The sequence below is a fragment of the Drosophila elegans genome, unplaced genomic scaffold (assembly GCF_018152505.1).
Source record: "Drosophila elegans isolate 14027-0461.03 unplaced genomic scaffold, ASM1815250v1 contig_149, whole genome shotgun sequence".
In the NCBI taxonomy this organism is placed as follows: domain Eukaryota; kingdom Metazoa; phylum Arthropoda; class Insecta; order Diptera; family Drosophilidae; genus Drosophila; species Drosophila elegans.
In genome coordinates, this window is record NW_024545513.1 from 4,257,507 (window position 1) to 4,280,101 (window position 22,595).

A 22,595-nucleotide genomic window follows, 5' to 3' on the forward strand; every position below is an offset into this window, starting at 1 on the left:
AACTGTTTTACCAATTTTTTTTTTAATTTTAAATTCGATCAATGTCGATTAAGACTACCACTTCAAATTGGGGTGGGTAATGGTCCCTATCCAATGGAACGCTTAGTTTTGGTGTACTTTTGTAAATTGTATCATAAAAATGGCCAAAATGGCACCCAAAATTACAAACACAAGCAAATCAATATAGATTTAAACTACCACTTCGAAATGGGGCTTAAACAGGGATGATTAAGGGTAGAGATGGAAGTACAGAACCCTTACCAATTAAAGGCTTAATGCTCGACTAGCTTTGTAACAGATTAACAGGGATAGTTTTATTTGCTGAGAGGAGCGTTTGTACACCTACAGGTGTCTGCCGAACCACTTGTGGTCTACGGGCGAGAGCCACCGATGGCAGCCGCTGAGGTTGTTCTGGATGACGTACTTCATGGTGAAGGGATTCTCGTTCTGGCGTTCGTGCTCCTCGTCTTCGGCCCGCTGCTGGTCGAGCATTTCCTGGGAGACGACGGCCGCCTGGAAGGGCAGCTGGTTGGCTACCTGCTGCAGGAACTGCCGCACCTCGACGAACTCGCACCGGCCGGCGATCTCGACGATGACGCGGCCGGCCTTGATGGGGGTCACGTAGTGGTCGATGGCCCCCTTGCCGCCGCCCATGCGCTGCCCCTGACCCTTCTTGGTGATCGGTTGCCAGGGTGCGGGCACACGCCATGTGGCGAACATGGTGGCCACGTTCATCTTGCGTCCAATGGTCAAGCGCATCATCTCGTAGTGGCCCCATCGCAGGCGTCCTCCGCCGGTGGCCACAATCGCGTACTGCTTGTGCAGGAGCGTGTTGTGCAACATCTCCGGGCCGCGCATGTAGCGCAAACGTTTCTGCATCTTGGGTGGCCGGATGTTCGGCGGCAGCTGCGGTTGACGCTCCATGATCCTTAGTTTGGGTCTCTCTGGTTGCTGCACATCTATATTTCATTGGTTCAGTGGTTAGTTATCTTGCGGAGCTGAAGCAGGTGCCACTTACTTTGGTATTTGATGGGCGGAGCAAAGTATTTCAGGCCGGCTGTTTGGACAACTGCTATGTTGCCCGCTGAAATGGAAGGGAAATGCTGTAATCCCGGTGCGGTCATGTGTGGAAACCCCCCAATTACCTGTAAGGGTTTGCTTGAAAAGCTCTCCCACCGATTTTAGGACCAGCATTGCAGGTTTTCACTTAGTTTTAATTAAATTTTATTAATTCTTTTTGCTAAAAATGTGTTGCATCAACAATACTCAGCGTTGCCAGAATACTTACATAGCCAGGTTCAGAACCAACGGTATCCAAGTTTCGGACCACTCTACACACCCCCTTTTTCACTGGTTTATTTGCAGTATTTTTGGTATATTGTGCACAGTGTGGCCGTGACATTTTTAAACGAGCCAGCTAGCCAGCGCCTCGGCCACACTGTACTGCATACACGAAAATAAAAATTTTTTTTTGACAAAATCGTGCATGTTTTCGCTCGCAATCCGTATGCACAACGCAGGCCGCGCGAGCCCTAGCTAGCTAGACCGCCGCCCCACCCGTCCCACGAAACGCAGCGCATCGCATCCCGCGAGCAGCGCTCCCACTTGTGTGTTTGTTATGAATATACCGAAGGTGACAACATCGCTTGGTGCCGCCGAAAAGGCGAAACCCGAACGTGTGGCATCCGCCGCGGTCGCAGCCGCAGCAGCAGCAGCCTTCAATGCGGTCAGCCTGCAGAAGCGCAGTGGCGTGGATGACCCATCGGCCAGCGCTGCTGGGGAGGATCCCTCGCGCAAGAAGGCTAAGACAGAGCTGCTCCTCGGAGCGCCCACCAGTTTGTCCAGTTTGCCCGCCAAAGCGACGCAGCAGCTCCTCTTTCAGCGGGGTAAGGCGCAGGTCAAAGATGCACCGGATCCATCGGATGATGTGTCCTGGGAAGCCCGTGACTCCACCGGCCAGCAGATTATAGTGTGCAACTTTGGCTCCACCGCCACCGAAATCAAGGCGGAGGATGCGGACAAGCAGAGTAAGTGTGGAGCAACTCCTTGCCAGAAACAGTCTACTCAACCAGAACACCCCCAAACAACAGCCTTTGCCAGCTTTACCAAAAAGGAGGGCGCCTCTTCGTCGGCCTCGTCCTCCTCCTCCACCGCCTCCATTATCTCCATTGAGCCCAGCGGCTCCTCGGTCCAAGAGCAGCAGGCTGACCATAATCCCGGCAAGGCGGAGGACCTCGACTACGTGCTGATGCCAGCCGCCGGGGCAACGGAGAGCAGTACCAGTAGCAGTACCGTGGGTGGAACCACCACATCCACCATCATTCTGAACACCAACAATGGGGCCACAGGAGTCAGCAGCAGCGGAGCCGGGGGCACCACAACCACCACCGCCACGATTCTCACCCAGAAGCAGCCCGGCCACACCAACTATAACATCTTCAACACCAGCACGACGGCCACGGGCAGCCAAACGCCCACCACCACGCTGCTCAATCGGGTGAATCTGCACGCCAAGATGAAGACCCAGCTGGTGGTGAACGCCAAGAAGCTGACGGAGGTCACGCAAACGACGGCCAAGGTGTCCATTGGCAACAAGACGATATCGGTGCCGCTGCTCAAGCCGCTGATGAGCGCCAGTGGGGCGGCCACCGCCGGCGGAGCCACGATTGTGGAGGGCAAGCAGTTGCAGCTGCAGGCGGGTGGCCAGGTTACCACCTTGCAGCCGGGCGGAGCAGTTCAGCAGGTGCACCATCAGCACGTGCATCCGCACACGCATCCGCATGCCCATCACAACTTCACCAAGCTGATCAAGCGGGTGCCCAAGAACCCGGGCACCATTGTCTCGTTCTCGGGGCTGCAGATCAAGCCGGCGACCACCAAGATCGTGGCCACCAAAGTGGTCAGCAAGAAGATGTCGCTGCAGCTGCAGCAGCACCAGCAGCAGCTCCAACAGCAGCAGCAGCAGCTTCAGCAACTGCAGGTGACGAGCGGTGGCTTGGCCCCGCCCACTGGCAGCATTGTGACCATCACCACCACCAATCCCAGCCAGACATACGCCATGGTCCAGGATGCCACGGGCGCAGTAGCATCTCATTCGAAGGAAGAAGATGCTCCGCCTCGGAAGATCACCTACACGGAGAACCTGCAAAAGATCCTGAACAAGAGCAAGTCCCAGGACGACGAGTTTGCCAACATCAACAGCGTGGTGATCAAGCCGCTGGACAAGAGCACCACCCTTAACTGCCCGCCCAGCTTCAATATCTTCAAGCAGCAGGCAACCCAAAACCAAACCAACTCCTCCGTGGGCAGTGGAGCCCAGTGCACCCCAGTGACCTTAACCATGACGCCGGCCTCGGGCAGTAACTCCTCGGATCTGGCCACCACCGCCTCCCAGTCCACCGTCTCCGTCTCTGCGGGCACCATCTGCATCAATAGTCCGATGATGGGCTCGCGGCCCATCATATCCATTCAGAACAAGAACATATCCCTGGTGCTCTCGAAGACGACGATGGCCCAGCAGAAGCCCAAAATGATCACTACCACCACGCTGGCCAGCCAGTCGGCGCTGCAGATGCATCATGCTTTGGTCCAGGACTCGAATGCGAATGCGGAAAAAGCGGACAGAGCCACTTCTGGATCAGCAGTGGCGGGATCCATGCAGCTCAAGCTGACCACAGTGGCCGCCTCCACGCCAGCCAAACTCAGTGTCAGTCTGGCCACCGAAGCGGCCAAGCTGGAGGAGATTGCCGGCGAGCCAAAGGCCAAGGTGTTGCTCAAACAGGAGACGACCGTGAAGGATGCAACTGGCACTGGAACTGGAGCTTCGTCAAGCGAACAGCAGGAGCGGAGCGAGGAGATAGGCACCCCGGAGAAGCGCTTAAATGCCAATACCACATTGACGCCCATTAGCCAGGTGCAGAATCAGAACCAGAATCAGAACCAGAACCAGGTGGCCACGGCCACTGCTACTCCTACCTCAACTGCCTCCAATCCCAGCACGCCCACTGCTCCAGCCAGTGCTGTGGCCACGGCCACGGCCACGCCCACTCAACGCTCGGGCACGGAGGATTCGAATAATGCCCTGCTGAAGCAGCTGCTCCAGAACAGCAGCAGCAGCAGCCACGGCCACGGGCTCAATGCCAATCCCATTAGCATACCCTCGACGGCACCGCTCTCCGCCAGGAAGGTGATCAATGTGCGGGCACCCAGCATGGGACTGGTCAGCAGTCTGGAGGCGCAACTGGCGCGTCCAGTGATTCCGCCAGTGCCAGCGGCCACCCAAGCGGCGGGCGGTAGTAGTAGTGGCGGATCCGTGGCCACCTCCACCGTTACCACAACGGTGGCCAGTGGCGGAGGCAGTGGCCAGCAACAACAACAGGTGGTGGTCACCACTGCCTCGGAACGAACTGGTACTCCGGTCACAGCAGTCGTGGCCATCTCCTCCGCAACTGAACCCAAGCTGGAGCAGCAGAAGACGGAGCAGCCGTTGGTGGTGGCCACCTCACAGCCACCAGCACCTCCTCCTCCTACGCAGCAGCAGCAACAGCAACAGCAACAGGCTCCTCCGCAACAGCAACAGCTCCAACTGACACCCCACCAAGTCAAGCAGACGGTGCAGATAGTGTCCAAGGAGACATCCTTTATCTCGGGACCCATCGTGGCGACCAACACTAAAGTGCCGCAGGAAGCCACTGTCAAACAGCCTGGCGAGCTGCTGCCGCCGCCTCCGTACGAACTGGCCACCGCTCCCATCTCGAATGTGACCATATCCATATCCACCAAGCAGCCAGTGCCGCCCAAGGAGCTGCTGCAGATGAAGCCCACCAAGGCGGTGGCCATGTCGCTGCCCATGGAGCAGGGCGAGGAATCCCAGCCAGAGCAGGCGGAACAGCAGCAGCAGCAGCCAGCGCCACATCAACCGGAACGACAGGGAGGAGCAACCGTAGCGGGAGGATTATCATCACAAACTGGTGCAGCCATATGGAGCAATAGCAATCATGTGGAGGCCAAGATACCTTTTAAGCCGGGCGAGGCCCAGAAACGCAAGCTGCCCATGCATCCGCAGTTGGACGAGAAGCAGCTCCAGCTCCAGACGCAGCAGCAGCAACAGGTGGAGATGCCGATGCCCATCAGTGGTGCCTCCCTGCCAGCCGGACAAACTGCAACCACCGGCGGACAAACTGGTCCCGAAAAGGTACAGCTCATTTCGGCCATTGCCAATTATGTGAAGAAATCTGGCGAGGCACAGCAGCCCATTCAGAGTCAGATTCAGAGTCAGATTCAGAGTCAGAGTCAGAACCAAAGCCAGGGCCAGGTGCAGATGCAGGCGCAGATGCAGGCGGCCATGCAGGGTCAACTAGCTGGACAGATGACTGGACAAATCGCTGGACACATGTCCGGCCAGCAGATGCATTTGCAAATGCAGCAGCAGCATCAGCTCCATGTGGCAGTGCATCCCCAGCATCAGCAGCAGCAGCAGGCTCCGGCTCATCCGATACCCATGCCTGGACAAGGAGCAGGACCCATCCCCGTAGCATCCACCACCAACACCACCACCAGCATGGAACCCAAGGCGGGGGACCAAAGAAAGCGACGCAAGCGGGACGTACAGAAGCCAAGGCGCACCAATCTGAATGCCGGACCGGCAGGAGCTCTCAAGGATCTGACAGGTACGCTACCAGCAGGTGCCATGGTCCAGCTGGCCGGCATGGCCCCGGGCACGCAGTACATCCAGGGATCGCAGCCGGGCACTGGTCATGTGATCACCAGCACTGGTGGACAAGGAGGAGAAGGGAGAGGAGGAGGAGGAGGCGTTAGCCTGGGTGGGGCAGGTGCCTCGCCCATGCTCAAGAAGCGAGTGCGCAAGTTCTCCAAGGTCGAAGAGGATCACGATGCATTTACCGAGAAGCTGCTGACCCACATACGCCAGATGCAGCCGCTCCAGGTGCTGGAGCCGCACCTGAATCGCAACTTTCACTTTCTGATCGGCAGCAATGAGGCGGCCGCTTCGAGTGGAGGCACAGTATCCTCGGCCAGCGGATCCTCCTCCTCCTCCTCATCAGCAGGAGGAGGTGGTGGTGGTGGCAAGCTCAAGGGCGGAGGATCTCTGGGTGGATCTCGGGGCTGGCCGCTTAGCAAGCATTTGGAGGGACTGGAGGACTGTGATGGCGCCATTCTGGGTCGCTTTGGACGGGTGCGTCTGCCGGGGATTCCCTCGCTATACGACAGCGAACGCTTTGGTGGCAGTGGAGGATTGATGGGAGGATCTGCCACCCGTTCGCCCTCACCCGCGTCCGTGTCCCTGGAAACAGAGAAGGCAGCGCTGCCCATGTCCAGCATCCAGAACGATTTCTACGACCAGGAGTTCTCCACGCACATGGAGCGTAATCCGCGCGAGCGCCTGCTGCGACACATTGGCGCCGTCAAGGACTGCAATCTGGAGACCATAGAACTGGTGGAGAGCGAGGGCGTGGCTGCGTGGGCGGCCCTGCCCCGGATCACCCGCTATCCGGGATTGATACTGCTCAATGGGAATAGTCGTTGCCATGGGCGGATGTCGCCGGTGGCCCTGCCGGAGGATCCGCTGACCATGCGGGTCCCAGTGTCGCCGCTGCTTCGCTCCTGCAGCGAGGAGCTGCGCAAGGCACAGCAGTTGGAACTGGGAACGGGAACTGGAATGGGAACTGGAATGGGAGCCCTGAACAACAATAACTACCAGCAGAAGAACCAGAATGTGATACTCGCACTGCCCGCCTCATCCTCGGAGAATATAGCCGGCGTGCTGCGGGACCTGGCCAATCTGCTGCACCTGGCACCTGCCCTCACCTGCAAGATCATCGAGGACAAGATGGGCGACAAGCTGGAGAAGCTGCAGTCACTGGACCAGGATCACGACGAAAAGCAGGACTTTAAGCGACCCTCAGCCGCCGTAAGTTATGGCCATCTGCGGAAGATCCTCAATGGACGCCGCAAGCTGTGCCGCAGCTGTGGCAATGTGGTCCAGGCCACTGGCTTGCGGATTCCCCGGCACAGTGTGCCCGCTCTGGAGGAGCAGCTGCCCCGTTTGGCCCAACTAATGGCCATGCTCCCGAGGAAGTCGGCACCCCCACCGTTTGTGTACTTCTGCGATCGCGCCTGCTTTGCCAGATTCAAGTGGAGCGGCAAGGAGGGCCAGGCGGAGGCGGCCAGTCTGTTGCTGCAGCCGGCCGGTGGCTCCGTCTCGACCTCCGCCACCACGGGTGACTCACCCAGCAGCGCCTCCGGCACCAGCTCATCAATGGCGCTGGCGGAGACGACGGTGGTCAAGCAGGAACCGCCGGAGGACGAGGCTGATGACCAGAAGCAGGGCAACGCTATCAATAACTCCAGCAACAGTCTCAATCTTCCTGTGCAGCGCAAGTGCATCGTCAAGTGCTTCAGTGCCGATTGCTTTGCCACGGATTCGCCGGCCATCAAACTGGAGTTCGAGGGAGCAGGAGGAGGAGAAGCGGGAGCGGGATCCGGATCCGGATCGGGATCCGGGTCAGCTAACAATACGGTTTGGCTAAGGGAGACGGAGGCTAGTGGACTCCAGCTGGAGGACACCAGGCAGTGTGTGTTCTGCAATCAGCGGGGCGATGGCCTGGCGGATGGACCCTCGCGACTGCTCAACTTTGATGTGGACAAATGGGTGAGTGCTCCATACGGGTTCAATTGGCTTATTAGATTTCCCTTACTCGTTTTTAAAAAAGTAGGAAACAGGTAGAAGGAAGCTTCTCCCACCCTTTGAAGTATGTACATATATGTGCTATATACTCTATAAAGTCATGTCCGTCCATGTCAGAAATGCGGCATTTGACATGCATCTAAATTGTTTTAAATTGGTCTGCTAAGTAACTTGTTTTTCAATCGCCTTGCATCCTAGGTTCACCTGAACTGTGCCCTATGGTCCAATGGTGTCTACGAGACCGTCTCCGGGGCACTGATGAACTTCCAGACGGCTCTGCAGGCGGGTTTGAACCAGGCGTGCAGCTCGTGCCACCAACTGGGCGCCACCATCAAGTGCTTCAAGTCGCGCTGCAACAGCCTGTACCACCTGCCCTGCGCCATCCGAGAGGAGTGTGTCTTCTACAAGAACAAGTCTGTGCACTGCAGTGCCCATGGCCATGCCCACTCTGGTGGCGTAGCCAGCGGGGGATCGGGGGCGGGATCTACAGTTGGTGGCGGCGGAGGATTGGGAGCTGGCTCCACGGCGGAGAACGAACTGGGCTCGCTGGTCGTCCATCGGAGGGTGTTCGTGGATCGCGACGAGAACCGGCAGGTGGCCACCGTCATGCACTACTCGGAGCTGAGCAACCTGCTGCGCGTGGGCAACATGACCTTCCTGAATGTGGGTCAGCTGCTGCCCCACCAGCTGGAGGCCTTCCACACGCCCCACTACATCTACCCCATTGGCTACAAGGTGGTGAGTATTATCCCTGTCCCTTCGTTTTTCCCCAGATTATGGATTATGGAATAGTCTAAATTAGGCTACAAATTAAGATTAGTTACTGAAGACAAGCAAATAGGTCTTTAAATAATAGTACTTATAAATCGGAAATGATGAACATTTTAGGCAATGGCTTTGTTTTTCATATATACGATACAAATATGTGTTGGCTTTCAAGCAAATTTAATTAAGTACCACAACTGAAACATATAAAAATTTACAATTCGCAGAATATATATAGAACTTTGAGAAAATTGTTTTTTTTTTATTATCTAAATTAGTTTTAAAATTAAAAAAGTCAAACAATTTTTGTTTAACCAACATGCTACTTTAGAAATCTTGTAAAGTTTAAAATTTACATTAAATGAAGTAATGAATATTAGTCCGAGTTAGTTTAAAGTATTACTTTTTTTTTCCTTTTAAAAATGTTCAAAAGGTAGCTGTATATATGGATATATGTATATATGGCTATAGACTATTTAAAAGGGCTAAAGTGGCCAGACTGCAACTATAATACCAATTTCCTCCCCCAGAGTCGCTACTACTGGTGCGTACGTCGACCGAATCGCAGGTGTCGCTACATCTGCAGCATTGCGGAGGCCGGCTGCAAACCGGAGTTCCGCATCCTGGTGCAGGACGCCGGCGACAGCAAGGAGCCGGAGCGCGAGTTCCGCGACAGCACTCCCTCGGCGGTGTGGCAGCAGATCCTGCAGCAGATCACGCGACTGCGCAAGGTGCACAAGTGGCTGCAGCTCTTCCCGCAGCACATCAGCGGCGAGGATCTGTTCGGCCTGACGGAGCCCGCGATCGTACGCATCTTGGAGAGCCTGCCCGGCATCGAGACGCTCACCGACTACCGCTTCAAGTACGGCCGCAATCCGCTGCTGGAGTTCCCGCTGGCCATCAATCCGTCCGGAGCGGCGCGCACGGAGCCCAAGCAGCGCCAGCTGCTCGTCTGGCGGAAGCCGCACACCCAGCGCACGGCGGGGAGCTGCAGCACCCAGCGGATGGCCAACTCGGCGGCCATCGCCGGCGAGGTGGCCTGTCCCTACAGCAAGCAGTTCGTCCACTCCAAGAGTTCCCAGTACAAGAAGATGAAGCAGGAGTGGCGCAACAACGTGTATTTGGCCAGGTCAGCTATTCTTATGCCACCTTTTAGTGTCCCCTGATTGCTCATGTTACCCCCCTTTTACCGCTCCTTTTCCAGGTCCAAGATCCAAGGATTGGGTCTTTATGCCGCGCGGGACATTGAGAAGCACACCATGATCATCGAGTACATCGGCGAGGTCATCCGCACCGAGGTCTCCGAGATACGCGAGAAGCAGTACGAGTCCAAGGTGGGTTTTGAATCAAGGGCCTTTTAAAATCACATTCACTTTAACTTGAAAAATAAGTTAATTTAAAATCTCACTTTAACTTGAAAAAAAAAAAAAAAACAAATTCAAGTCAAGCGAGACAAGACTACAATTTAAAGTAATATAATCTCTAAACGTGATTTTAAGATTCAAGTCAGTTCTAGGGCTCTGGTTTTGATCACTTGAGATGACCAGGCTAACTAATGACTAATTACTTAACTGATCTGATGTGATCCCACAGAACCGCGGCATCTACATGTTCCGGCTGGACGAGGACCGCGTGGTGGATGCCACTCTGAGCGGCGGCCTGGCGCGCTACATTAACCACTCGTGCAATCCCAACTGCGTGACGGAGATCGTGGAGGTGGATCGCGATGTGCGGATCATAATATTCGCCAAGCGGAAGATCTATCGCGGCGAGGAGGTGGGTTGAGCGAGTGGCGATTTAAACGATAGGATTGTAATCACTAATTCCATATTTCAGCTATCCTACGATTACAAGTTCGACATCGAGGATGAGTCGCATAAAATACCTTGTGCCTGCGGAGCGCCCAACTGCCGCAAGTGGATGAACTAGAGTCGGGAGGAGCCGGAGCCTCTGCCGGAGGAGCAGAGCAGGCGCAAGAAGCGGCGGCGTGTGCGCCGCTCCCAGTGAACCGGAATAGGAATAGGAACAGGAATAGAAACAGAAACAGGAATCGGAACAGGAATTGTTATATCTGATCAATTAGATAGATTCGCTGAGCAGTTTAGACACCGTGTACATACATACAATTATATATATATATATATATCTGCATATATATATATATATATATATATATATGCCGATATGCTCCATTGGCGAGCATAGAGAACCCTGTAAGTTATGTATATGTGCCCACTGTAGCTAATTCGTATCCCGTGTCCCACAAATATCGCTCGTAGGTGGAGAAGTGGAGGGAGAGTGGAGTGTTTCATAGTTTAAATTGAATGATTGCTATCGTTTCTATATATATAGAGAGAATATAAATGTTAATGCTAGGACATGACCGCTAGGCCCCCTGTAATGTATTTCTGACTTTTGACCTTGACCCTTGACCCCCTTGACCCCACACAGTCGCAGAGGAGCATCTTATTTTATTTTTTTTTTTTGTCTTAGCACCATCTCCACCAAATCCACACCCAAATCCATCATGAGGAAAAACAAACAGATCCCCAACAGATGGCCAACCCAAAACTTGACTTTATGCGTGTGTGCCTTCTTCCCCTCTGTTTACCATTATATCATTATTATCATATTTGTAGTGGCTATTTTTCGATATTCGCATACATGTACAACCCTTCTTTGAATATACATATACGCCAATAAGGATATATACAAAACCTATTTTTATTTTATTTTATTTAACTAGTTTTGCAATTAACTTTAAGTACATTTATCCAAACTCCAAGCAACGTGTATTTTTCATCCCCTTAAATAGTTAAGTAAATTTTATGCCACCATTTTACACACAAATTGTTTTATTTCTCAACTAATGGTAAGGATTATTGGGGATTTAAGCTCAAGTTTTCCGCTTGGCCAGAGCGAGAAGCCTCTGGAGCTGGACTCCGGCCGCCAGGGTGAGGATATCAAAGTTCTTGAGGTACCAGGACAGGTTGTACATCATGTGGATGCGCCAGTTCTTGTCGAGGAACGCCTTGTAGAAGTGGCTCATCTGATCCGCGGAGACATCCTCAGTTCCACTCTCCTTGTGCAGACGCATGAAGTCCTCCTTCTCCTGGTCACACCGAAATCGAAAGAGATGGCAAAGGTAGATGGGAGGGCATTAGAAAGAGATGGCGATTTAACAAAGTCAATTAACAATCCTGTCAAAACGCTAACGATTTTTTTCAATGACCTTTACAGATTCCTAATAACCAAAGATATCGATCACCATCAAATTTTTGTTAGGTTTCAATTTCTATAAGAAAATTGATTCTTGAGCATCAATTTTTAGGACGGATTAAGAAAAAAGGTGATGAGATCCTCCTAGGTTCTTATGTTCTCAACAATTCAAAACAATTGGCCTTTTCACAGTGGTCGTATATTATAAAAGATATTCTGCAAACACACTATCAAATTAATTACTCCAAAAAGTGTTTTCGTAGAATAACTTGCCTAAAATAGGAATCACAGTGAAGTAAACGACTGTTTCAGACTGCTAACGAGCCCGACCACCTGCCATTGCGGATCAATTAATTTTTACTCCGAATAACTATTTCTTACCGATGGAGATCAGTAAATGTTTGCGTTTTTTAACTGGAAAAAAAGATTCTGAGATCTCACCTCGTAGAAACGCTTGTTGTGCCGCGTCCAGAAGTCCGTGTTCCACGCCTCCACCTCGATCCGCTTGAGCCGCAGATTCCGGGCCAGCCGCGTCTCATCGTCGTCGTAGTGCCGCACATACGGCCGGAGATTGGACTGGGCGTCCGGCGGTCCTATGTAGTCGCACTTGACCGATTTGGGATCGGGTTTCTCGCTCAGACCCACCACTACGGTCTTCTTTTGTCCCGGCGACGGTGGTTCCGTTTGAACTGCGGCATAACATCGCGGCAGCTGTGTGTTATCCCAAAATTCGTAAATCAAATATCCCTCTGGGGTGAACTTAATAGACTTACGCTAAGTTGGGAAAGCAAAATCCGGGGCTGGTATCTAAAACATTTGTTCATTTCGATTGGTCTAATGTTGTTATGTCAGGTGACCAGTGTGGCCCGTTGAAGCGCAGAAACATACCCAGAACATTAACAGAAAAACATTGTGGGGATTCCAGTGAGTTGTTCCTATTTAAACCGAAAATATTTTAAAATTCAATGTCAAATTTGTTTAGATATTTTGCGGCTAAAAATTGATTAAACTGTGCCAATTTGGCCGCCAAAAAGTAACAAAAGACAGCAAAAATGTTTATTGCTTACATTTTCACTTTCAACTAAAAAAAACCCACAATGAAAAGAGCGACTGTTACGAGGACTAACAAAAACAAAACCCACAACTTTTTCACACCAAATTCACAATTCAAAATTTTACGCACCAGGCGAACATAATCCGCAGCATGTTACAGCTGATAATTTTGGTCAGAAACAAAAACGAAACAATTGTTAGTTGAACACCTGCTGGTGATCTCTGTTCGCCTTGTAGTTGAAATCAGAAATCTCACAATTTCCTTTACAAAATGCACCGCCGCAAAACTCTGGCTTACTCAAAATCCTAGATTTCTGGATTTAGGGACCAGGCAAACATAATCTGTAGCAAGCAACAGCTGGTAATTTTTAGCTGCATCTATAACGGTTTTTTTTTCATAATGGTCGCCAAGTGCATTTTCCCTTCATCGATTGACCAATAGGAGATTGGCGTTCTGGAAAACAACCGTTTCTTCTCAACTTAGCGCATAATAGTGATGGGTAAACTGATTGTTTCTTTGTTCGTGTCACGAACTTGGCACGCCAGGCACGAAAAGTCACGAAATCCCCTTGTATTTGTTATTGTAGTAATGAAATAAATTTATACGCGCTCATCCCTAGCAAAGCGACAAAATTGCTGCTTGGACTCCTGCTGGAGGTTTCTGTTTGCCTGGTGGCTAAAAACGAAAATCTCACAATTTGCTTGACAAAACGCATCGCCGCCAAAATCTGGCCCATTAAAATTCATCGACTTCTGGATTAAAGACACCAGGCAAACATAATCAGTAGCAGGCAACAGCTGGTATTTTTGGATGTATCTATAACGGTTGTTTTGTTCAAAATGGCAGCCAAGTGCATGTTTCCCCTCACCCATTGAGCAATAGGAGCTCGGCGTCTTGGAAAAAAACCGTTGCTTTTCTACTTAGCGCCTAATAGAGATGGGTAAACTGTATTTTTCTTTGCTCGTGACTCGAATTTGGTACGCCAGGCACGAAAAATCACGAAAGTTCTTTGTATTTGTTTTTGGAGTACTGAAATATACTTGTACTCGCCCATCCTTAGCGTTTGTTGGAAGCCTAGCGCAGATCAGAGATGGGCATAAGGCAAATACAAAACAAACACGCAGTAATCTATAAATGACTCGAATACCCCTGATATTTCCAATTGGAAATCGTAGTTATCATTTCCTTTGCAACGCTGTACAGTCGTCCATCTCTAGCGTTTATAGCTATCCCGTGACAATAAAGTCAACTGGAAAAAACAAACGGGGAAAATCCGGAGAAAAGTCCGGGGAGAATGTCACCCAAGAACAACCACGATCCGTCGTCATCATCCGGTGACTCGGGCAACAGCAATGTCCAGGAGGCGGACCTCCAAGGTGAGTCGCGCTGGCGCTTCGGTTCTGGTTCTCGAGGGGATTGGCTCTAATGGCATGGCATGACCCCTGCAGAAATGGAGGACGTGAACAACAGCCTGGACGCCCTCAGCTGCGCTTTGGACGCCGTGGAGCAGCGCACGGACGACATCATGTCCCAGTTGCGGGAGCTGCTCAACTCAAATCGGGAGATTCGTCGCCTGCTCGCCGAAGAGAAGGACCACGCTACGGGGGAACCGGAGGACGAAAACATGGACAGCGATGGCCAGTCGGCCAGTGAGAATGCATCCAAGTAGATACATATGTACCACCTGCAACCAGTTATTGTTTTGATCACCTAATCGTTTCTACACATCTGTGTTGTTTTGTTTTTTTCTATTATCATGTATTATTGATTCTAAACCTAAGTAAACGTAATTGAAGGCAGATAAAGACTAGGGCTCACTGGTTCTGTCTCGGCTTCTTGCGCTTCGGCTTTCCGGAGGAGGCTGCGCCATCACTGGAGATGAACTTGAACATGATCTCGAACATGCGCTTGGACTCCTCCTTGAGGCGGGCATTCTCCGCCAGCAGCTTCTGCACATCCACGCCGTTTGCCTTTGAGTTGCTCGGTGTGTCGTCGTCATCATTAGAATCCGCCAACGCGGTCTCGAAATCTTCCCTAGACACTTCCACATCGGGGATCTCATCCGCACCGGATTCAACCTCTTCCTCTGCTTCAGATTCCGCTACCTCTGGCTCCGATCGATCTTCTTCCACTTCGGATTCCCCTTTCTCCGCTTCGCCCTCTTCATCCTTTCCCGTATTCATGTCCGCTATTAGTTTGCGTATGATCTCTGCATCCGTACCCGGATAACTCTGGGTAAAATCCATTTCTGGTGTCTTACGTCCCTCGTGATACTCCTCATCGACTAGCAGATCGATGCCATCCAACTCGTCCCGCGGACTGATCATCCGCTTCAGGCTGTCTGCGAATAGCTGCGGCTGCTTGTGCTCCGGCAGAAAGATGGAGGGACTGAGCAGGTAGATGCGCAGGTTCGTGACCGAGCCGTTCTGGGGAAGGCTCTTGATTAGCTGCCGGCTGTCCACGTCCCAGACGCACACCTGGTTGTCTTCGCCGCCGGAGACCAGCGAAGTGGCGCTTAAATTCAGGGCCAGGCAGGTGATGGCCTTGCCGGCGGTGTGGCCCACAAAGGCCTGAATCTCCTCCTCTTCCAAGTGGTACTCCTAGGGAAGCAAGGAAATTAGTTAGTAAAGTTGGGGAGTAGATGCAGAAGAATCGAGCCCACCTTCATGCGCGGCGCCTTGTCCATGTGGAAGGTAAACACCTTGCCGTCGCCGGAGCCCACATACACCTTTGTTTCCATCTTGTTGACAATCACGCTGTGCAGGGCCACTGGGAACACCACGCTGAGCAGCAGGATGCCTCCGCACAGGTCGTACACCTTGCAGCAGCGATCCAGCGAGACCGTGTACAGGTAGGAGCGCAGGCCGCCGATGCCCGCGTACAGATCCGTAACGGCCAGGCCGTGGTCATTGAAGCTGTACAGCGGTTCCGTGCTGTCCTTGCCGCCGGCCATGTCCAGTGGGGCGGCCGAGAAGGTCAGGTCCCAGACCAGAACGGCTCCGTCCTTGCCGCCGCTGATGAAGTGCTCGCCGTTGTCCGTGAAGCGCAGACAGGTCACGGCCTGGTAGTGCTTGGACAGGGTGTTCAGCATTCGGCCGGAGTTGAGGTGCCACAGATAGATGATCTCCTGGATGCCGGCCACTAGGAAGTTCCCATCTGGAGTGAGGGCTAGGGCGTTTACCTTGCCGGGCACTACGAACCGCAGCCCGGCCATCTGTTCCTGCTTGTTAATGGGCCAGACGTGGAGCAGGGGCTTCGCCGAGTTGGCCGCAAAAACGTAGTTGAGGCGAATCGTCGCCAGGCCGTGGTGTTGGGCACATCCGCCGCCCTTGTAGCGCATCAGGTCGGTGCCCGTCCGGAGGTCCTGCACAGTGCACGTGGTGTTGTCCTCGCTGGCCGTGCTTATAAACAAACCCTCCACGGCGTCTCCCATTTTTAGCTTATAATTCTTAGTTATTTCCCGGTGTTTTTATTTTCAGTTTACACGTGCGCGGTCTGTTCAAGTGTGACCAGGTGACGCAAAGTTCAAAGGTGTGACCACATGGCGTAAGCTAAAAGTATTCACTCGATTTAGTGCACTGAATAGAATAATTTTCATCAGTTTTGTAACAAAAAATAAAGGATAACTACAATTACCTGTTGTCCATTCTAAATGTTTGTAAATAGTTTTTATATTTTCGAATTGAAGTATAAATAGTTCACTCTTGCAGTTCGCATAGTCGACGGTTCTCTGTTTCAAGCGCGAATTTGGTATATCGCCCTACTTCGGTCACACTTGCAACAGCCAATCTTGTGCAACTGAAAATTAAACAACATTAACCAGATTTATTGTATTGTTTTAGCAAATTGAGCAAACAAAATGCATATAACGCTGATCAACCTGTTTAAGAAGACCGTTCCAGGTCACATATTTCGGGGCAAGCGGCGCCTGGTAAAGCCGGTGAGCCAGCGTGCGATGGACACACTGACTCGCGAGTACGAGCGTCAGGAGCAGGTGATGTTGCTCCTCCGGCATCCGTATCTGACCCTGGTGAGTGCTGTCCCTTGGACATATATGTGTAGACGAACCACCTGACCTGACCCACACACCCTCTTTTCGCCAACAGGAACAGTCCGCCGGACACGCCAAGGAGCTACAGAAGCGCGAGAAGCTGGTGGCCAAGTGGACGCAGGAGCAGACGCTGAGCAAGATGAAGCCCCACGTAACCATCGAGGAGCGGCTGAACCAGCTAAAGATCAAGGAGGCCTGGGACTAGCCTCTTCCCCTGCTTCGCCTGTTAAACCTGCGTTACTTGTAAAATAAATATAGATTTTATATAAATTATGTAATGTCCAATGGAGAAGTGCATTTCAATCAGTTATTCATATTTCCATTATCCTTTTATTCTGTTAGATATTCCCCATGGTAGCCTATAATGCTTATATGTATGATTCAGATTTACTATATTTTTTTAATAATCTGTCAAGATGGACTTCGCCACTTGTTAAACAGATTTTCTGTATCTTTGTAACTACTAATATAAGGCAGAACCATGTCCATTTATTACTTAGCTGAAAAACAACCAACCGAAAACTGATCATATCTAATATTCAGGTATAAAATCCATTTGGAGGAGTGCATATCATTGTTGAACATCCTGATTTAGAATTCCTTTAACATGGTAGCTTATAAATTTTATATGAATATTCTGATTCAGTTTTACTATGTATTTTCCCTTTAATCTGTAAAGTCGATATAAACCCACTTTTTACATAACTTAAACGCTATCCACTGAAAAGTGGTCAAATCTTTCTATTCTTCCTAATATTCAGGTATTAAATCCATTTTGCTCAAGCATCTTTCCATAGCTGCTATAGGAACGATACGATTTGAAAAAATAATCATAACTTTGATGTTTCCCAAGAGATTGTTTTTAGCTACTTAGTGATTAATGAAAATAGGATTACTGTTATTAGGGACAAGAATCGGTAGGTCCCAGTAAAGTTATATTAAATAACCCTCGATCCGCTTATATATTTGAAACGCATTGTACTTGACACACAATCCATGCTTATTTCTCTCTCTGTTTGTTTCGTGTTTGGCGTTCGAGTCGCTTTTATTCGTTTAATTGCGTTTCTAAGTGTATATATATTTCAATATTTCGTGTATTTTATGTATATGAACTGTGTTATGTACATATGCAAGGCATGTAACATGTTTTCCGATCCTCCGGAGAGTCCGGTCATAATCAGAACCTTCCCAGCATCGATTCGTTAGTACGCTATAGACTAAAACTTTATTATTTAATGGGTGTTTTGTCTTGTTTTTTGTTAGCTTGTTGCTTTTATCTGTATTGGAGTTTGTTAGTTTAATGCACACTTTGATTTCAATTTCAGGGATTCTCACTTTTAGAAAGTAATTTCAACATTTTTCAAATGGAAAAATCATATTTTCCAAACGCCCCGAGGATAGGGAATGGTCATCTGAATACTAGGGGGTTTAACTAGTTTTAGGATTTGGGTTTAGGTTCGGAGTCCTTCGCCATCTCTTCCTGGTTTTCTTTAGCAATACTACCAACGGAAACGCCTAGAGATCGCCTCCTGTGTCTCATTTGTCCTAGGTTTCGTTTTTCGTTTGTTTTTCGTTACTATCATTTGCGTTTTGCTTGCTTTTGGTAAATGATGCGCATAACCTCAATAAAACATTTTGTAACAATTTTAAATTAACTTTAAAAAAATAGATATATGCATATTTGTTGCTGCTACTGCTCCTCTGCTGTATACGATTATATGCGTAATAGTTCCGCCTGCTGTTTATGCTGCTTATGATGGAGATGCTCTCCAGATTTTCACTCAATCGGCGGCCAAGGGCGTAACGCTGGCCTTTTTCGCAGCTCCCGATGCCGTTACTGTGTCTCCGGCCTGCGGATCATCCTCTGGCTGCACCGGAACCAGCTCCGAGGAATCGCCATCGGAACGGGAGAGCGGCGATGCTGGCAGCAATGGCGGCGGCGAACTGGAGAGCATGGCAACGGGCGAGGCACTTGTGGTGGCCGCGGCGGCTCCATCGCCCATTCCCCGTTCGGGAGTCGGTTCTAGAGCAGATGCTGACGCCGGCGTAGGCGTAGGCATGGTGACTGGAACTGATGCGGGAGTGGGCGTCAGCGGCGGCGAGTCCATCTGCTGCTGGCTGAACTCCTGGTTGGGGCTCTCTCTGGTGAACAGACCCATCTTGGACTCGGAACCCGCAGTGCCTGGCGCTGCCGGAGGAGCTCCGCCCGCCTCCCCGCTGTCCGTGCTGGAGCTGATCAGAGAGTGAGCCACCGTGGGCGCCGCCGGGCCGCTGACCAGATGCGGCGGAGCGTGCAGCGGGACGTGCTGGTGCTGCTGATGCTGCTGTTGCTGCTGCTGAGCTCCGTGGTAGCGCGGAATGTCCGCCTTGCGCCACAGCGTGATCTCCTGCTGCTTGAAGTAGCGCCGGTCCTCGGTGTCCATTAGAACCAGGTTGAGGAAATACTTGACGGAGAACTTCTTGTTGATGTCCCGCATGGTGGGCGTGAGATTGTAACCGGCGAGGAAGACCCGGATGGGTATGCTTTCGCCCTTGACGGGCGCCCCGTCCATGATCTCGTACTTGGCGATCGTCTCGTTCTCGTTGAACATCGTGGGACCTGTGCCCGTGCTCTCGCGCTTGATGATCGCGATCTCCATGTGCTTGATCTTGATGCGCACCAGCAGAAAGTAGATCTTGCCGATGATCGTGTCCCGCAGGTGGTACTTGCTCTTGTTGTACTCGAACTCGATGTGCAGGCAGTCCTCGATGCCCACCTCCATCTTGATGGGGTTGTTCATCTCCGGGTAGCTGCACAGCGTGTGCACGGCGATATCCACCTCCTTGGTGATGTCGCTGATCCGACGGACGATGGTGGCGCGCAGGAAGTACCGCAGGCGCACATTCGATCCAGCATACACCTCGAACTGCTTCTCCACGTTGGGAAAGTCGAAGGGGTAGCTGTTGTTCTGGATGAGATCGCCGGGACGGGCCAGTGCCTTGGCCAGACATTTGAATTCATGATGGTTTCCTCGGTCGTAGAACAGCTCGATTTGGCCGATGAACTCGATCTTGATGCCCTGGTGCTCCAGCTTGCTGCCGGGCTTCTTGAGTGTCACGTTCACCTGAAAGAATAGGGGGTGGTTTTAATATATCTGGCAAAGATTAAAAGGGAACTCCCCCTGCTGGAAACGCACCTTGCCGGATACCGTCTCTCCGTCGTAGAAGAGCAGCATCTTCTCCACCTTGCCGTCCTCCCCTTTGACCTCGGCGGTCTTGTGCTCCGCTCCATCGAAGACTATCTCAATGTCCGCTGACTGGCCGAAACCCAGGAAATTCATAATTGATAAACGTCGAGTCGATGGAATCGGCTTCTTCCTCTTCTTCTTCTTCTTGCCCCCGCCTCTGCTGCTGCTTCTTCTTCCGCCGCTGCTTCTTGCTGCTTCGCTGGAATGTCGGCGCTGTGTTCCTCCTTTTCGGCGTTCCCAATACGGGTGTATCCTTTAGATATCCTTTTCCGTAGCTCCTCGGCTTATTTGGGCGTTTTTCTGCGGCCTTTTTGTTGGTCCTTCGTTGCGCTGCTTGCGTGTGTGTCGCGTCTCTGTGTGTGTGAAATGAAAAAAATTGCAATTTTTCACACCACAGCGTTGCCAGATGGCCAGATGGTCGTTTCGATTGTTTTTAAGGAGTGCCTGTTTCGATTTACAGTGTTTATTTGGTATTTATTTAGGAATTCTTTGTTATCCAAATAAACCCGCTAAATTTAAATTCGGGTAAATTTGTCAACTGAATTAAATAGAAGCAAATTCTTATACATAAGTAAATTCTTATACATAACATGAAATAAATTGCAGACTTAATGTGTTTTTGCCAACATTTTTGGAAATATTTAAATATATTTAATACATGACTTAAGATTAATAGATCTTTCAAGAATCATTTAGCCATATAATCCTGCGTTATATACTATAAATACACTGCCATAAGAATGAACAATGACAATTTTCTTCACTCATTGCTCATTGGAATCGTCATATGTTGTCTTGCTCGCACTTACGTAAAATCGTATAGATAAACCACAAAATGAGCAATGAATGAGTCAAACAATGTAGTGTCATAACCCCATAAATATATATCTTGCAAATTCCATTAAATAAACTTATATTTGAGATCTTCTAACAATTATATACTGACTTTGGTTAATGTTATACACTTTTTCTAACAGTAAGATATAAATCTATAAATGTAGCGACTAGTTACAAATAATAAATAATATTAATAAAAAATAATATATGAATAGAGAATGTCAAAATACCATTACTAGGTATTTACAATTAAATACCACTAATTAAATACCACTTAGCTTAATCGCGAAAATACCAAAAGCACAATAATTAAATACCGCACTACTTATTCAGCGGAATAACAAATAAAGAAGAGAGAAGAAGATAAAATAGGATAAGTTAAAGAACCGGATACGGAATCCACATAAGATGCGAAAGATAACCAGCTTCTTGTGCGGCACAGGAGCCGGATTGGTGGCGTACTACTTGCAGCGGCTGCGCGACCCGCAGACGGCGGTCCAAAACTCGTGGACGCACAGCGACAAGCCGGTGGATCCGTGGGCCCTTTGGGACAGCAATTGGGATTGCCGGGAGCCGAGGGCCCTGGTCCGTCCGCTGCGAAACAATCAGCCGGAGGAGGAGAACCGCTACAATGCTGACCTGGAAAAGGCCAAGGCCAAGAAGCCGCGCCATATAATTCTCGTGCGGCACGGCGAGTACCTGGACGTGGGCGACTCGGATGCCACCCACCATCTCACGGAGCGCGGTCGCAAGCAGGCGGAGTACACTGGCAAACGACTGTGCGAGCTTGGCATCAAGTGGGACAAGGTGGTGGCCTCCACGATGGTGCGGGCCCAGGAGACCTCGGACATCATACTCAAGCAGATCGACTACGACAAGGAGAAGGTAGTGAACTGTGCCTTTCTGCGCGAGGGAGCGCCCATTCCGCCCCAGCCCCCGGTGGGCCACTGGAAGCCGGAGGCATCTGTAAGTCAGCGAGCGCCAGCCCATACACAGCCAGCCAATCTTCCTTCTCATTTCTGCTTTCATTTCCTTGCAGCAGTTCCTACGCGACGGATCGCGCATCGAGGCCGCTTTCCGGCGATACTTCCACCGTGCCTATCCCGACCAGGACAAGGAGAGCTACACCCTGATCGTGGGCCACGGCAACGTGATCCGGTACTTCGTCTGCCGCGCCCTACAATTTCCCGCCGAGGGCTGGCTGCGCATCAGCATCAACCACGCCTCCATCACCTGGCTGACCATCAGTCCGTCGGGCAATGTGTCTATCAAGTACCTGGGCGACTCCGGCTTTATGCCCGCCGCATTGCTTACCAATCGCATCCCGCGGGATGCCAAGAATGTGGTCTAGTCGCCAAGGCCAAGTGACCCACGCCGAACTGCCAGGATGAGAAGCAATCATAGTGTATCTATATCTATTGCCAAGCCTTAAAGTTAATCCGTAAGCTCAGATCAAGTAATTGTGTAAACTACCATGTTAATTATTGTCACACCATAAAGTAAATCTCCGGAGTAGGAGGATCATTGAGACTCCCGACTGAAATAATAACATTTTTATAAAATGCCATAGGTTATATCCTTGATTTTATCAAGCATTGGTGAAATCTTTTGTCACACCTTGAAGTAAATCACCAGAGAAGAAGGATTATTGAGACCCTCGACTGAATAATAACGCTTTTATAGAATGCTAAACTTCAATGCTGGGTTTCTTAATTAAATCAAGGCTGGGTGGAACCT

General features: G+C 50.7%; 8 protein-coding genes across 9 annotated transcripts; 4 read left to right on the forward strand and 4 right to left on the reverse strand.

The window, feature by feature from the left end:
* Window positions 1-284: 284 nt before the first annotated feature.
* On the reverse strand, window positions 285-1,273 carry LOC108136271 (39S ribosomal protein L16, mitochondrial). Its single transcript, XM_017257340.1, has 3 exons — window positions 1,146-1,273; window positions 1,019-1,084; window positions 285-959 (listed from the first exon to the last, which is right to left on the reverse strand). Exons 1-3 carry the CDS (start codon window positions 1,192-1,194, stop codon window positions 343-345), a joined length of 732 nt encoding a protein of 243 aa, XP_017112829.1. The 5' UTR covers window positions 1,195-1,273; the 3' UTR covers window positions 285-342.
* A 151-nt stretch (window positions 1,274-1,424) lies between these two features.
* LOC108136274 (histone-lysine N-methyltransferase trr) lies at window positions 1,425-11,312 on the forward strand. The gene is made up of 7 exons (XM_017257342.2): window positions 1,425-2,027; window positions 2,091-7,669; window positions 7,904-8,443; window positions 9,001-9,599; window positions 9,675-9,804; window positions 10,064-10,246; window positions 10,307-11,312. Exons 1-7 carry the CDS (start codon window positions 1,619-1,621, stop codon window positions 10,397-10,399), a joined length of 7,533 nt encoding a protein of 2,510 aa, XP_017112831.1. The 5' UTR covers window positions 1,425-1,618; the 3' UTR covers window positions 10,400-11,312.
* Window positions 11,308-12,591, reverse strand: LOC108136275 (COA8 family protein CG14806, mitochondrial). The gene is made up of 3 exons (XM_017257343.1): window positions 12,463-12,591; window positions 12,131-12,400; window positions 11,308-11,582 (listed from the first exon to the last, which is right to left on the reverse strand). The coding sequence occupies exons 1-3, from the start codon at window positions 12,511-12,513 to the stop codon at window positions 11,367-11,369; spliced, it is 537 nt and encodes a 178-aa protein (XP_017112832.1). The 5' UTR covers window positions 12,514-12,591; the 3' UTR covers window positions 11,308-11,366.
* Window positions 12,592-13,936: 1,345 nt separating this feature from the next.
* On the forward strand, window positions 13,937-14,542 carry LOC108136292 (UPF0184 protein CG14818). Its single transcript, XM_017257378.2, has 2 exons — window positions 13,937-14,119; window positions 14,192-14,542. The coding sequence occupies exons 1-2, from the start codon at window positions 14,038-14,040 to the stop codon at window positions 14,410-14,412; spliced, it is 303 nt and encodes a 100-aa protein (XP_017112867.1). The 5' UTR covers window positions 13,937-14,037; the 3' UTR covers window positions 14,413-14,542.
* Window positions 14,477-16,269, reverse strand: LOC108136289 (WD repeat-containing protein 18). Its single transcript, XM_017257375.2, has 2 exons — window positions 15,406-16,269; window positions 14,477-15,343 (listed from the first exon to the last, which is right to left on the reverse strand). The coding sequence occupies exons 1-2, from the start codon at window positions 16,174-16,176 to the stop codon at window positions 14,558-14,560; spliced, it is 1,557 nt and encodes a 518-aa protein (XP_017112864.1). The 5' UTR covers window positions 16,177-16,269; the 3' UTR covers window positions 14,477-14,557.
* Window positions 16,270-16,494: 225 nt separating this feature from the next.
* LOC108136291 (ribosomal protein 63, mitochondrial) lies at window positions 16,495-17,067 on the forward strand. The gene is made up of 2 exons (XM_017257377.2): window positions 16,495-16,773; window positions 16,850-17,067. Exons 1-2 carry the CDS (start codon window positions 16,603-16,605, stop codon window positions 16,997-16,999), a joined length of 321 nt encoding a protein of 106 aa, XP_017112866.1. The 5' UTR covers window positions 16,495-16,602; the 3' UTR covers window positions 17,000-17,067.
* Window positions 17,068-17,809: 742 nt separating this feature from the next.
* Window positions 17,810-20,421, reverse strand: LOC108136290 (vacuolar protein sorting-associated protein 26). The gene is made up of 2 exons (XM_017257376.2): window positions 19,971-20,421; window positions 17,810-19,898 (listed from the first exon to the last, which is right to left on the reverse strand). The coding sequence occupies exons 1-2, from the start codon at window positions 20,112-20,114 to the stop codon at window positions 18,576-18,578; spliced, it is 1,467 nt and encodes a 488-aa protein (XP_017112865.1). The 5' UTR covers window positions 20,115-20,421; the 3' UTR covers window positions 17,810-18,575.
* A 740-nt stretch (window positions 20,422-21,161) lies between these two features.
* On the forward strand, window positions 21,162-22,556 carry LOC108136310 (serine/threonine-protein phosphatase Pgam5, mitochondrial). Of its 2 annotated transcripts, none has more exons than XM_017257405.2 (2): window positions 21,162-21,824; window positions 21,898-22,556. In XM_017257405.2, the coding sequence occupies exons 1-2, from the start codon at window positions 21,267-21,269 to the stop codon at window positions 22,207-22,209; spliced, it is 870 nt and encodes a 289-aa protein (XP_017112894.1). In that variant the 5' UTR covers window positions 21,162-21,266; the 3' UTR covers window positions 22,210-22,556. The 2 variants fall into 2 exon arrangements, with proteins under 2 accessions (XP_017112894.1, XP_017112895.1); XM_017257406.2 differs by having other exon boundaries at window positions 21,901-22,556.
* Window positions 22,557-22,595: the final 39 nt, after the last annotated feature.